General features: G+C 38.0%; 1 protein-coding gene across 1 annotated transcript in view; it reads right to left on the bottom strand.

The window, feature by feature from the left end:
• Positions 1 to 490: 490 nt before the first annotated feature.
• Positions 491 to 15,801, bottom strand: part of gabrg3 (gamma-aminobutyric acid type A receptor subunit gamma3) — a 111,149-nt gene continuing 95,838 nt past the window's right edge. Inside the window, exons 6-9 of the mRNA XM_026213557.1 lie at positions 11,241 to 11,378; positions 8,700 to 8,852; positions 4,852 to 5,051; positions 491 to 1,662 (exon numbers count right to left, since the gene is read on the bottom strand). Coding sequence (XP_026069342.1) covers positions 1,384 to 1,662; positions 4,852 to 5,051; positions 8,700 to 8,852; positions 11,241 to 11,378 — 770 coding nt within the window. The 3' untranslated portion in view covers positions 491 to 1,383. The remainder of the gene's footprint in view (positions 1,663 to 4,851; positions 5,052 to 8,699; positions 8,853 to 11,240; positions 11,379 to 15,801) is intronic.

The following is a 15,801-nucleotide window of genomic DNA, read 5'->3' as shown; positions in this document are numbered from 1 at the left end:
ATTGCATGGAAAAGCACAGCCTTGACTACTGGAAAACCTATTGTACAGTATATGAGAGTGAATAAAGGATGACAGAATTTACTTTTTGAATGAACTATCCTACAGTAAATGCAATGATTTGCAACCTGCAGTGTCAAATGTATTGCCACATCATAGGATGGGCGGTAGATGCAACTCCAAGAGAGAAATAAAATCTGTAGATAATACAAATGTGCCTACAAAGAACCAGAGACACTCACTTTCCTTGATTTCCTTTGGGTGGTTTTGATTTAGCTATGCTTGGTGTAAACATGAATATCAACTATTGTGCCAACTCAGGCTGAACTGAAGGGTGAGATTCTATGGAACTTATGATCCATTCTATATATGCAATTTATAAAAATAATAGATTGATGCTAATAGACTTTAGGCATTTCAAAATAAAATATAATGTTATATAATAATATTATATAATATATTAATTTAACCTTTGATTAACCTCTCTGTTGTGTTGAAAAATGTGCAATACAAATATTAGCAATAATGTAGGGAAACATTTTTGCAATCTACATACTTATTAATAATCCAAATATTTTAAAATGGTTCTTCTCTCTTGCCATTATTGTGCTGATTCAGGGTACAGCTTAATACTATCATATATCATGCAGTGATGATGCATTTAGACATGTTAAATGCGTCAAAATAATGATTGACTATAACTAAAGCTTGAATAACAAAACTCCAAAATAAAACCATCAGCAGTCAGTCAAGACCAGATGATGCTCCTGCCATCATTTCTAAGATTTCTCTGCCTGATGGCTTCTCCTCCACTGGAAGGCACTATATTTGGCTCTGCAAGCTACGCTTACATGAAAGCCGTTCTGGTTTTGACTGATGGCTAGATGACAGTGAACAATCTACCAGGGTTGTAAGGGACACCAAAAGTCAGAGGGTCATGCTATGCAAGGCATTTTCTTCTCACGCTGTCTTGGCCTAAGGATTTTTCACTACTTGACTCCTTACAGCTGCTCTCTCACCCATAAAAAGACGAGATTGTGTTGAGAGGAAAATTGTGAATCTTTTTTTCCCTGGTACCTGAAGAACAGAAGGCAAAGAGAACTGCAGCCACTTAAAGAGCTTGTGGCGATATTCTTCTTGACCATATAAAAACAGCCTGGTTTTAAGTGTTTTGATATATCTTCTGTAGCTTTCGGTTCCTGTAGCATTGTCTAATTTTCATCTCCTACTGGAAAAGTCCTTGAATCACCACAGCTCAACTCTGATGACCAGTATCCGCTCTTTTTTTTCCCAGTACCTTGAAAAGTCATGGTTCAGTCTGTTCTTTGTGTCTGCTATGACAAACCCAAAAGTCAAGTTCTTTGTGTAGTGAGGTGTGTGGGAACGCTAAAGATACAAGTAGCCTACCCAGTAGACAATATTGAATAATAGAAAAGAGGTGGGAAAGAAGACACGAGAGTATGCATCGAGTTCCAAAATGTCTATATGCACACGGCCCTTTCGCCACGCTCCATCTTTGCACTCTTCGTAGCAGCAGAAGAAACTCTGGCAGTCTTTTCCGTCCAGGCACTCATAAACACAGGCATCATCAAACTCCTGCCAGTACATGGAGTTGTTGAGTGTGATGACCGTGGGAGGAGGACCCACATCCAGTACGGAGTAGTTCTGTTGGACAAAAGCAACATCCTTTTAGAATGTGAAGGGCTTTCGTTGATTGTTTTTTGTGTGAAGGGCTTTTGAAGATTGTTTTTTGTGTGACTGCAAATCATCAATGGAGTCATACATTTGGACTGTATACAAAATTGCATCCAAAAGGACTGAAAGTTTAATTGAAGTGTATGCTTGTGAATGTAATCTATGCCGTGAGCAAACAAATCCTTCAGAGTGGGCTGTCAATCAAAACATAAGATCATGATGGCTTCTAAGAGATTCCCGCTCACTTGAACTAACAGCGTTCACTCCAGTGGACAAGTCAATTGCAGCATCAATTTCTCAGGGGCAGGTACGATGACTTTAAAATCTGAGTGTGGTTGTCTAAATCCTTCAACTGAACCCTTTTAGACCACACAACGAAAACTCTCCAACAGTTATTCATCTCATTATTGTGACATAACTAGCAAAGCATGATAATTACAGCACTGAATGATAATCTGTGTGAGATCACCTATAGGGTAATATTTGTTTTGTGTAAAATTGCTATGGTAATTATCCGTGCTTCTCAGCAGAGATAAGATCTAATCAAAATGAGTGATCGGCGAGCGAGTGGGAAAACTTAACCTGCAGAGACTGTCACCGGAGAAACACAATGAATATAAAGTAAGATGTGCTTGCTCAACCATAATTTAGCATCACATTACACACATAGACAAAGACTAACAACGTCAGCCTAAGGAAATCATATTTCCATACCATACCATAATGAGATCACCTATATCAAATACATAGGAAAAGTGACTTTTGTCAGTTTACACTGGATAGTAATAATACATCCCGATATTGTGAGGAAATTATAAAGTATAACGATCGATTCTGTCTTAAAAGGCATTAGCACACTTAACAGACATTTCATGTATTTGAAAGGGAAAAGTAATGTTCCCTTTCAGTCAGTCACGTTAGACATTTTGTTAACATAAGGGGTCTCACCTGGGAGTCCCAAACACCTCTGAGTAATAAAAAACAGGACAATGAACACTGGCGAGTGGAATTTGCATGCCCAACCACTTCCTCCTACACACGGGTATATGAGCTGACGTCAGCTTTTGCTTAAAGCTCAAACTTACTCACCATTGGACAGGCCGCCTCCACCCTGCATGCGATGGCCATCCTACAAAAACATCAGGTCAAAGCACTATATTACACAGGGGTAGTTCTGAGCTGAGGTTGATGCAGGAATTGTGCATGGGGGCCGACTTTGCCTCTGTGTTAATAAGGTCGCATCGTAGATCCTTAGCCAGGCGATGTCCACTTTGGTGGTCCAGGAGTGCCATCTCTGGCTGAACTTTGCACAGATGTGGGATGCAGACAAAGTGCACTTTCTCAATGCTCCTATCCGGCCTTTCTGACGACACTGTCATGCTTGCTCAGACAGACTGAAAACAGACAGAGACCATCAAACACATCCTGTCTCTTGAATGCACACACCTCCATCAAGAGGGTGTAGGACCTGGAATAATTTTTAGTCAACAAAGTGTGCCTTGGATTCTGGCTGGCTGACTCTCATGGTATCCTGAGACCATGGCCTGGATAAATGCCCAAAATTCCCACCACTCCTTTCCAGTACCAGGCTGTGAACTTGCAAGCGCTTCCTTTGGAGAAGGCAGATCCAGCCCTTATACTGCTGTGTCCTGTTGGTGTTCTGGTACTTGGTGTACCAAAAACAAGGTGAACCATTTCCCTTAGGAATGAGGGGCTTACTCCACTTTGAGTATGCCTCCATCTGGGTGCTGGTGCATGGCGCCTCTTTAGCAGATATTTGTAGAGCCGCGGGCTGGGCGACACCAAATCCCTTTCAGGCAAGTCGTGCCACTCAGCCGCCATCTTGGCAAAGGCTCCTCAACTTTGCGCATTCGTCAGTGGAAACAGACGATAGACTAAAATGTTTCCCGGCTTGACTGTTAAAAGCAGATGATTGGCTTTCTAGCGGGAGTGGCGGGACATGTGCACATAGCCTCCATCTTTGCTGTTACGGGTTTTCCTTTTATAGTTGTATTGAGGATTGAGGAAGTGGCATGTCTCTTATAAACTGTCTCTGGCGACACCTGACACCTTGTGAAGTTTTACAGCCTCTGGGTTTAACCAGTTTGAGAACAGGTAAGTGGCAGGAAGACCAGCTTGGATGATTCATCCCTCCAGCCATGTTCCTCATCCGACGTACCCTGGACTAAGCATCCTTCAACCCCACTTTGGCTACAAGGCTCGGCGGAGGAGCCTGACGCCAGGCTCAGTACTTGTGTTTGCTTACCCCTTCGGTCAGCCCCTGTACTGATTACCTTCTGGTGACCTACCTTGCTGTAAATATGGTTTTCAGTCCCCTTTCAGAACGAAAGACTACTGGGCTCATGATGGGGCACTGCTGAATGGCACCTCCTCAGCACAACCTGAATGAGTGGATGAACACCCCCCTCTTATTTACTGTACCTGTGTGTAAGGGGGAGTGGTTGGGCATGCAAATTTCACTCACCAATGTTCATGTTTAGATGTTATGTTAAGATGTCAGTGTTGACATAATGTATAACTCCTTCAGGGAACAAGGGTTATGTACATAACCAAGATGATTTAATGACTTACCTTGCACATCAATGCCAGAACATCTGATTCGCATTGGTCAATCATGGCTGATAGTAAAGTAAAATGAGTTTATAGATAAGCTGCATCACTGTTTAAAAAATCCATAATAATAAGATATTTTTCTTGAGTACCAAATCATATCATCATATTATAATGAAGGATCATGTGACACTGAAGACTGAAATAATTATATAATGTTTTTAAAATATAAAAAAAATAAATCAGTTATTTTAAATTGTGCAAATATTTCTAAATGTCACTGGTTCTACTGCATTTTTGATCAAATAAATGCAGCCTTTGTGTGCAAAAGACAAATCCTAACTTTTGAAAAGAAGTGCCAAACCGTACTGTTTCTACTTCAATGCCTCTTGCATTATTCCACTCTTTTTAAAACTAAGATTTTAGTTTTCATTTAAGCATAAAGATTGGACATGAAACCTTTGAAAAGTGTTCAGAAGCTCAGGAGTCCACAATTAGAGCCCGAAAATGAAAACATCCCTTACACATTGTATGAACATGATGCATAGCTTTCTCCTAGCTTTGATTAATGCAGAACATTGTGCTCACCGATCTTTTCGTCTTGTTGCAGGTTGGTCTGCGAGCACTGTAGGAGTAATAATTGAGTGTGGCATACTCCATGAGAGCCGCGAAAACAAACAGGAAACAGACAGTGACGAAAAGATCCATTGCTGTGACGTACGAGACCCTGGGTAGTGATGTCCGTGCCACTGTGCTCAGAGTTGTCATGGTTAATACCGTTGTTATTCCTGCACAAACAAAAGATATTAGATGGAAAACCTAGTAACAAGGGAAATGCTTGCTAATGAAAAATATGAGCTAAACCATCTAAACTGTATGCTGACATTGTTAGCACATGTAAAATGTAATTTGATATCGCTGCTGAATACAAAATACTGTTATTTTTGTCTCTAAGCAAATTATGTGATGCCACTTCACTGAGCAGACATTATTAAGTTCTATCTAAGACTCCATTGCACGGGTTGCTATTGGACAGGTGTAATAGAACAACTCTGCTCTAAAACATAATAAGCTGCCTCACTAGGCTGCCTATCTAGTGCCTAGCTAGGCTTGAAATGCTCTATGAAGGCAGTATTTTAAAACAGGCAATATGAGAGAAACTGAAGTAATGCAATACTTTAATACCACAATAGATCACCGTTATTGTTTTTAACAGAAAGAAAAAACAACAACACTATTGTATGGCTTTATTATTATTTTTTCTTTCAATCTGACACCTGTCCAGATGCTGAAGTCAGTCTGCTGTTTTTGATAGGAACAGTGACACCTGCAAATTAAAAAACATGCCACCCACACAAATACTCAAACACTCTCAGAAGCGTGTAGACATTCTTGGCTCTACTCTTGCATGGACATTTAGAGTTGCCTCAGAGAACCTGTGACTGTGCTCCTGTTTTGCAAGTGTTTCTATGGCAACAAGCAAGCTTCATCTATTTCAGACAGAAATTTCACACTACATTCCTTTTTCCTCTGCTGTTGCTGGCCACAGTGATTATCTTCACCTGACTTCCCCGTTACAGTAACTCTTAGTTAAATGACTGCCTGCCTCAGTCAGAAAAGCCTGTGAAGGAAATATGCATTTCAAAGTGTCACTCTTTCCTGAACTGCTTGGCTCCATTTTAGCAACATTAGTTTTCTTGTTTCTCTTGTCTGTTTTTGCAATGGATAAGAATGACATGACAACTCTCTGAATGTTGAAATGACAATAATGCTGTATTTTCTGTACTTATCAGTGATGGTACCCAGGGTGGGTGGGAAGAGCAGAATGATTGTGGACTGCCTGTTCGGTGTATTTAGTACTTTGCTCATTACCCTACTAAATTCCCATTTTCCCAATCTTTTCCAACTATTAATTTTGCATGTAATTTCATTATTATCAATAGGACACTTAAAACTGTTTAAAGGTTTGGGGTCGGTAAGAAGGGCGGATGAAGATTCTTATGATTAACCAGGCTGAATTTATTGGGTAAAAAACAAAATATATATTATATATTATATATATTATATATTGTGAAGTATTATTACAATAAAATAACTTTTCAAGTAAAAATTTCAACAGCCATTCTTCAGTGTCACTGCATTCTTCAACACCATTTATTGGAAAAGTTATGGTGAGTTGTGGTTAGCTGAATTAATCTTTGCTGATTAAATGCATTACAAATCTTAAGGACCCCAATCTTTTGAACAAGATTTAATTTTTTTCTTTTATTTATCTAATTCTATTTATTTATTTTAAGAATTTTAATGAAAAGGGTGTCTAACTGTGTGGAAGATAATGATGTTAAAATAATTCTACATGGACTATTGACTGACTATAACTAAATATAGTCATGAGTTTCTATAACTATATATAAAGTCATGTAGATTTAGTCATGTTAAATAATACATGCTACATACAAAGTAAACATGCACCCAATTTGAATTAATAGGTATCACTTTTTTAGTTAAACCCACTAACAAGTATATACTGTATAGTATTAAGCAAATATACGTTTATTTATTTTTTATTTTTTTGAATGGGCATGCTAATGCCCCTAATCTTAAAGAGGAGAATGCAGAAGAAACTGACTGCAGAGAGGAAGCTGCTATAGCAGAAAAGGTCTGAATCCCTATTATTGCATATTGCACAAACGAGTGACTGTTTCAGTGCCCACATACTTTTTGGCCATATATTTAACATGTTCATTTATATTTTCTTCAAAGACTGACTGACCACCCTATACTTGACACCTCGCTATTTTTCTGGGATCATCCTGTTCTAACCCGACATTTCCACAGCAGTAAGCCCAAGCCCTTTCTCTCTCTCCCACATTTTATCTTGGCTGCTTGGACTTCATCAATCAACTGGACGCCTGTAAAGCAAATCTCTACTTTTTCTTCCTACTCCCTTTCTTTCTATTGAAGGTATAATGACTTCTTTTGTCAGACAGATTAATTGCATTCATCCTTCTTTTTCTACTCAGAGTATTTTGCAGTTTGTCTTTTTTTTTTACTTAGATTGAGCAGGGCTGTGGTCTTTTCTTCCAGTTTTCTTAGCATTTAGCTATACCAATTTTTGTGTTTCTAGGATCCTGTAGTTTTGTGTGTGTGTGTGTGTGTGTGTGTCCGTCACTGATCCTGCTTGTTAGCTTGAGAATACTCAGTGGCAACACCATCTCAGACCACACTTCAGAGGTAAACAAACAAGACAGACTAAGGGTGGCAAGCTAATCAAGTTACATCATGAGACAGATTAAAAGCTTTTCTAAATTATGCTGCAGGGTACATTCAACATCTCTCGTTGAACAACATGAGGATACATTTAAGGAGAAATAACATGGTCTAAACAAAGCCACTAAAAAAACATACAAACAAAAAAAACACACACATATAACAAGTTTTTTTTTGACTAAATAAATAAATAAAGGTGAAAAAAAAAAGAAAGACAAATTACCTTGACAAAAGCGACATTTGCCAGGACAGGACATTGAATTAATCAAAGCAGGAAACTATAAAGAAATGAGTAAAGCCAACAAAAAAGCAGATGAAGCGCTTTCTTGAAACATAAAAGAATGTGAACAAATGGACACAGTAAAAAGAAAACAGATTTTCCTTTTATAAAAACACACATATATAATAAAATATAAAGACAAATACTTTACTGTAACTGTCATTCATTCTCATAATATGTGAACTTGGTTTATGAGTAAAACAAAACATTTATACAATGAAAATTTGCTGACCCTCAGGGCATCCTGGATGCAGATGAGTTTGTTCCTTTATCAGATTTGGAGAAATTTAGTATTAAATCACTTGCTCACCAATGAGAGTTCAAACAGCTGATAAAAGCATCATTTCCTCATTTCCTGTTGCCCTCTCACATCAAAATTCTCTGATAAATTTGTTTAGAACATTTCTGCTTTTTTCCCCGCTTGTTAATCACGCTTGATCTGGAGCTTGATCTTCTGATTCAGACAAGACAACATTTTTCAATGGAGAAAGCAGAGGACTTTTGTCTGAAGCAATGGTCTGAAGTTCAAAAAAAAAAAAAAAAAAAATATTTGGTGGATTTATTACAAACACACAGCTTTTTGCTTCACAAGATGGTAACTGATAATTGAGTTGTCTGGATTATTTGTGGATTATTGTGATATTTTATCAGCTGTTTGGACTCCCATTCAGAGCAGATGATCCACTGATGACTGAGTGATGTAATGCTAAATTTGTACAAATCTGTTTCCAATAAAGAAAAAAGACAAAAAAAACCCCAAAAAAACTCTGACCTGAGGGAGAGTCTTAATTGGGCGAACAATTCCTTTTACCATCACAAACCCAAACATCAAGTCGCACATGAATGAATCACAGAAGGATCAGGTGTCTGTATTAACTGCATGTACCTAGTGCTGTTCTGGCTGGAGTTGCATCTTTTTTGATCCAAAAGGAGACCCAAGAGAGAACCACAGTAAGTATGCATGGGATGTAGGTCTGAATTGTGAAGTACCCCATTCTTCTGCTTAGGTCAAAATATACACTCATCACCACATAGTCACCTGGATAGAGAAAGAGAGAGAGACAGAGACAGAGAGAGAGAGAAAAGATGGTGCAGATGAAACATAAAGAAAAAAGTCTCGGATAATGGGTTTAAATGACTAAACTTTAAGTACAAATGTACTGACAAACTGAGAATAATAATTCTGAAATGTGAAGGTCTTATTGCCTTTATATTTTCTTTGAAAAGCCTTCCTGTCGGTTTTCATTTTTTATATATTTTGTAAGAGGCTGGCCATAACCTTGAATAATTTCTGGCAGGCTGGCACTCACTCTGATATAATTATAATGTTTTAGAATTGTTCGCCCTTCTTTTATTGACTCTTTATATCTGGATTTCAAAGCTGTTTTTCAAGATTTCAGATGAAATAGTAGGGACACACTGTCCTGTATATACAAAGTATAGAAAAACGCTAAATGTAAAAATTTCAATTCAACACATAGTAGAGCTATGTTTTCAGTGCTAATATACAGTGGCCTCAACTAGTATTGGCACCCTTGGTAAATATGAGCAAAGGTGGCTGTGGAAATAAATCTGCATTGTTTATCCTTTTGATCTTTCATTAAAAAAAATCACAAAATTCTAACCTAACATTGAAGTAACACAATTTAAAGTGGGTGGAAAATGTCACTGTGAAATAAATGTTTCTGTAGTTCATGTTTGCCACAATTCTTGGCACCCAATTATTGCAATTATCACCTGATAAAAGATCAGAGACCATTCCTTCATCCAGAATCTCTCCAGATCCTTCAGATTCACAGATCCGTGTTAGTGCTTCTTCTCTTCATTTCAAACAGACCCACAACATTGTCCAACATTATGTTTAACCGTGGGCATGGGGTACTTTTTATCCCTGTTTATACTAACCCATCTGGTGGGTTTGCTGCCAAAAACCTATTTTTTTTTAGTCTCATCTGACCATAGAAGCCAGTGACATTTGAAGTTCCAGTTGTGTCTGAAAAATGAATATGCTGGAGTTTGTTTTTGGATGAGCGAGGATAATTTTTCTTGAAACCTTCCCGAACAACATGTGGTGATGTAGGGGATGTTTGTTATATTTGTTGTTTAGGCTTTCCGACACCAAGACTCAACTAATTAGTGCAATTCTCCATCTGTGATCCTTAGAGAGTCTTTGGCCACTCAAACTTTTCTCCTCACCATGCATTTGGACAATATAAGCACATGTCCTCTTCCAGGCAGATTTTTTTTTCTCTTCCTGCACATCAGAACTATTTTGCTCATATTTATAATCACGTGGAACAGGAAGTCATGGCTGGACAATTTCATGCTCCTAGTCACCCTGGTTTGCTTAAAAAAAATGTAAATATGAATGGGAATATACTTCAGAGATATTGTACTCATTAAAAGTTCTAGGGGTTCAATAATTATGGCCAACATGCATTGAAGAAAAACATTTATTTCACAATGAGATTTTTCTCCAATTTCAATTGTTTTACTTCAATGAAAGGTTAGAATTTTGTGAATATTTTGAATGAAAGATCAAAAGGATAAACAACCCAGATTTATTTTTTTCACAGTCGCCTTTGCTCATATTTACCAAGGGTGCCAGATAGCCTTGTACTTGCACATCTGATGTTTTGAAATGTTTGAGATTATCTTACTTGTTTCATGTTGCACTGATATTGTGAACTTTGCCTTTCAGTCATTATTACTGTTTTATCTGGAGGCCTAAACAAAACCTTTTCACTTTTCATTGCAGCCTACAGATGCCCCCCCCCCCACCCCCCCACCCCCCTTCATACAGTGATAAATAGGTCTCTATCCATTTTCACAGGTTGACAATAAATAGTGTGAAAAGTAAGAAATTGTGAAAAATAAATTATACATATATACAATAAAATGTGAAAAAAAATCTGCAATGTCGTTTGTTCTTTTCTTATATATTGCAAATAATTTTTCCATGCTGTGCTGCAGTTCTCACATATAAATCTATTGAATTGCAAATGTAAAAATCTATAGCCATGTTTCAACATGACCAAATCAGCTTTTCTAGGTTGTAGTTCATGCCTTCATGGGAACACTTCTATATCTAACATCCAACATTGCCATCCCAAGAATAAATAAAACGTTCAAATAAATTAAAATAGAGAAAACTTATTTTGAATTGTAATAATATTTCACAGTATTACTGATTTTACTCTATTTTTGATCAAATAAATGCAGCCATGTTGAGCACAAGAGACTTTTCAAAACAAATAAATATAAATAAATTAAGAAACAGCGGACACTACACATTTGAACCTTCTAATAATTATTTTTATCAATTGCCAATAAATGATCATACATTGTTTACTGTTGAACTATTATTAGAGCCAATCAATAGAGCAACAAAAAAATAATAATAATAAAAAATAAACCATTTCATTACCTGCTGTTGTCTTAATTATGTCTGTGGTGTTTCTCAGGCCCATGAAATCGAACTGGTAAAGTCTCCATGACTTCTGATCAGCCGCCTGCACCGAATTCTTTCTCCACTTGTAAATCAATTCATCTCGTGGGTATCCATCTGTAATTAGACAGAGCATAAGCCAGTGACCCCTAGCACCCCCTTCACTTATGATGGATGCCAGAGTGCAGCCCCGTGTCAGGCATCGAACTGCAGCATTTGTCTCTAGCCCAGAGCATGCTAATAAAACGCACATCAGACAAGGCACATGGAAGACAAAGGCTGAGAGAGAAAACAAGTAAAAGAGAAGTTTGGTTCGATTATACACAATATCCATCTTGATGCTGACACAACCTTGAGATGCATGTCTCTCACGTACAAACAAGAGATTTGAAACAGCTGTCTCTTGAGCCTTTGGAACTTTAATCCTAGAAATGATCGCTGATGTTGCTCTTGCATTGATTATCCATGTCTCATAAAAACTGCTAAATGGATGATTTTTCACACTCTTTTTAAAATGATGCCTCAAAGGGATAGTTCACCCAGAAATTAAAATGTTGTCATCATTTACTTACCCTCATGTCAGTGCAAAACAGTAAGACTTTCTCATTCACAAAAAGACTGATTTCAAGGGAATAAAACAAAAAGATAAATGAGTCTTCTGAAGCCAGACAATAAAGAAACAGACAGAAATTTAATACATTATTCACTTTTCTTGGCAATTTAATGAGAAAAGAAATGATGCTGGATTCATGAACAAATTGTTCTATTGAGTCAGATCACTAAAAACAATAACTACAAAGATAACTACATACACACTGTAGTCGTCATATGCCCCTTTAAATGCTCAAGCCCCTTGTTTGTTAATCAAAGTACCATGTTTATTGTAATTGCATGGCAAAGAGTGACTGAAACAATCCTTCAGAATTACATAAAATATTAATGCAGGTCTAAAATAAAATCAAGGTGAGTAAATAATGGCAGACGTTTAATTTTGGGTCAACTTTCCCTTTAAATGGGGTCATATGATGTGATTTCAGTTTTTCTCTTCTCTTTGGAGTGTTTCAAGCTCTTGGTGCATAACGAATATATGTGAAGTTGCAAAGAATAAAGTCTCAAATCCAAAGAGATATTCTTTATAAGAGTTAAGATTTATCCACGCCCTTCTAAAATGGCTTGTTTAAACACGCCCACACATGTCAATGTCACGATGTGGTAAGATTTGCATTATGGTGGCAAAATGTTCACGCATGGAAAAAAGGCATACCGAATATAATAGGAATGCAATATAGGATTATATGTAAATTGTGAACAGCAGCAACATAAGAACAGTGGTAATAAATACAGTTGGTTGAGAGTACAATATTATTGTTAAACAATGTTTTCTATGCAAAATATCAGTAGTGCAATAATACTTTTATAGAAATAGTTTACTGTGCTTTGTACAGTAACAACGCTAGACAGTTTACAGTTAAACTGTGCAAAGTATGAGTAGTGCAAATACATGTATGTAAAATACTGTGACCAGTGCGGTAAGAGTGCAGGTGCAGGTTAGATTGGAGGTGTGGAGTTCAGAAGGGTTACGGCCTGGGGGAAGAATCTCTTCCTAAGCCTACTATTGTGACAGCATAGGCTCCTGCAACGCCTGTCGGATGGAAGGAGGGTAAAAGGTCCATGGTTAGGGTGAGAGGCATCCTTGATGATGTTCCTTGGCCTGCCCAGGCAGGGCTTGTAATAAATGTTCTCAGTGGTAGTTAGATGGGTGCCAGTGATCTGTTGAGCAGTTTTCACTATCCGCTGGAGTGCTTTGCTGTCAGATGCAGAGCAATTAGTGTACCATACTGAGATGCAGTTGTAACAGATATGCAGATCATCGATTCATGTGTTTAATTCAGATTTTCCAAATGAAACTCTTTTTGCACCAAGTGCCTGGCCTGGCGCCAGCCTGGCTGGACTTAAATTATTTACGATGCCCATGCGAGCTTCAAAGAAGAAATGAAAACCCCCCAACCACATTCCAACACTGGAGACAAAGGAACTTTTCGTATAAGTTCCTTACTTTCATTTTATTATTAATATGTATTTTAATTATGTTTATGGATTGCATAAAATGGTTAGTCCTTGTTATGTGAAGAGTATAAGTTGCAAGCTCATACTTTAGGAAATGTCTCTCCTCACTTTAACCTTCTCAAAGAGAGCCATGTTTCTGCAACCCCCACTTTTACAGGTTGTAAAAGTTTACGACCACACAGGACAGGAGAGAAGCCAAATCACTGGCTTCTTTTGAACAATGCATTCTATGGAATGTATTCATTAACTTTCTGTTTTTATGTTTTATAAATGTATTACGTATTCCCTTTTGGTACATTTAGATGTTTCCCAACATCTGCAGTGTTATCATGTGTTAAGCAAATCTTTAAATGTGTAATTCGATCTAAAAATTAGATCTTTGATCATATATATATTATGTTTAGTCTTGTTCTAATCGTCATGCTCTGACAGACCCATTTATCTAGAACAAAGTAAGGAAATGTATGTAATCTGTAGTACAAACTTGCTAGAAATATCCCTGATGGAATCGGACAGGCCCTAGATCATCGGGGGGGGGGGGGGGGGGGGTTGCCTCCACAGAGACAAAGGAACTTTTCCCTCCGCTTCAGATCGCGGACATTCATTGGATGCTCCCTCGAAAATGGGCGTGAACTATTTCAAGCTATAAGAATTGACCAAACAAGGTCCACTCCCTCTTCTTCTCATTCTCCACTCTCGGACACGCTGCTCTCCAACGTTGCTTCATAGCGCAAACCCCCTCAGCACAGGGGCTGAGAGAAAAAGCCATTTTAATGGCTCCTTTGGAAGCTTTCGTTTTCGTTCTTTTCTTTTCTTTTCTTTACTAAGTTTATTCAACTATTCGCCTCTCCACGCAAGGAAGACGAATTCTGGAACAATGTTTGTTGAACCTTTCAAATACCGCGCGAGGACAGAACAAAGGACCACGTGCTCCACGCTCACGCCAAGCGCAGCGTGCATGCGCGTCACATGGCCTCCGTTTCATGGCACATGGCTGTTTCAACGGGAACAGCGCGCAAAGCTCACAAGCTCGACGCCGATCTCACGCCACTCACATGGGACACTTTTGCAAGTATCACTTTCTCTATGGAGATTTAAATGCTGCTTTAAAGTGTTGTTATGATCTGATTTGTTGTTGGCTTTCCAAAAGTTACTGACTATGATTTTCATACCTGAGCTCCTTATGTGATCTCATTCTATTCTCTCTCTCTCTCTCTCTCTCTCTCTCTCTCTTTTATTTGGATTCGTTATGTATTGTATAAAGCTTACTGTTTGTATTGTCGTACGCATATTTACTCTGTGTGATTTGTAGTTTGATGTATTACTAGTTTAATTATTAAAAACCCATATACTGACGATTGGCTTGGACTCCACCCCACTCACATTACGAGTCACTGAGATGTCTGATCTATAGCTACAAGCTCTAAATTTAGAAACTAAATTTATCATAAGGATAGGATAATATTTTCATGGCCAGAGAATACTTTTCCTTGAATTATAAGGCGTGATAACTTTATTGAAAATTGATAGGTCTACAGTGGTTTGCTGGACATACCACGGTTTGATTTGCAGTAATTTACAGTAAGAGATATCACAATAATTGATATGAAGAATGTAATATTGACATATTAATGAGTAAGTTACAGTGCCCTGTGATTATTTATTGTTATGGGCAATTGAGCTATTTTTCATAATCAATCAAATTTAATGTAACTGTCATCTGAGATATAAATTAATCAAATTCCTGATTAATTATTCAAATTCCCTATATATCATTTGAGTTAATTACTATGTAAAACTCATTGTTGTTACACAGTTTGAGAGTATGCTATCAATGGTACATACCACAAGGATCCTGGGACTCGGGTGTACCTTCTTAAGGCTCCGTAAGAAGTAAAGGCACTGCTGTGCCATTTTGACCAGGGTGAAGGTGTTAAGGTAACAGGTGAGGTCATCAGAGATGTAGATGCCAAGGAACTCAAAACACGTTCCACTACAGCTCCATTGATGTAGATGGGGCTGTGTGCATGACTCCTAGTCCACCTAAAGTCCACAATGATCTCCTTTGTCTTTTGGTTTGTTAGTTCCAGATTGTTGGTGGCACATCACACAACCAGGTTCTGCACCTCATCCCTGTAGGCTGACTCATCATCATCTTTTATCAGACCTACCACCGTGGTGTCTTCTGCGAATTTAACTATGGTATTGGAGCCATAAACAGGAATGCAGTCATGGGTGAATAAGGAGTACAGAAGAGGGCTCAGTACGCAGCCCTGTGGAACACCGTTGTTCGGGGTGATGATGGAGAAGGAGAGGTTATCTAAATTAAAAGACTGAGGTCTGTTAGTCAGAAAATCTATTTGATGTTGCTATTTGAGCTTGGAATCAGTCTCTCAAAGCACTTGGCAATGATGGGGGTGAGTGCGATAGGACGGAAGTCGTTAAGGGCTGAGGCTGTGGAGTGCTTCGGTAC

Source organism: Carassius auratus, chromosome 31 (genome assembly GCF_003368295.1).
Source record: "Carassius auratus strain Wakin chromosome 31, ASM336829v1, whole genome shotgun sequence".
Classification (NCBI taxonomy): domain Eukaryota; kingdom Metazoa; phylum Chordata; class Actinopteri; order Cypriniformes; family Cyprinidae; genus Carassius; species Carassius auratus.
Note: the sequence above shows the minus strand (reverse complement) of the source record. Positions and strands in the feature narration are given on the sequence as shown.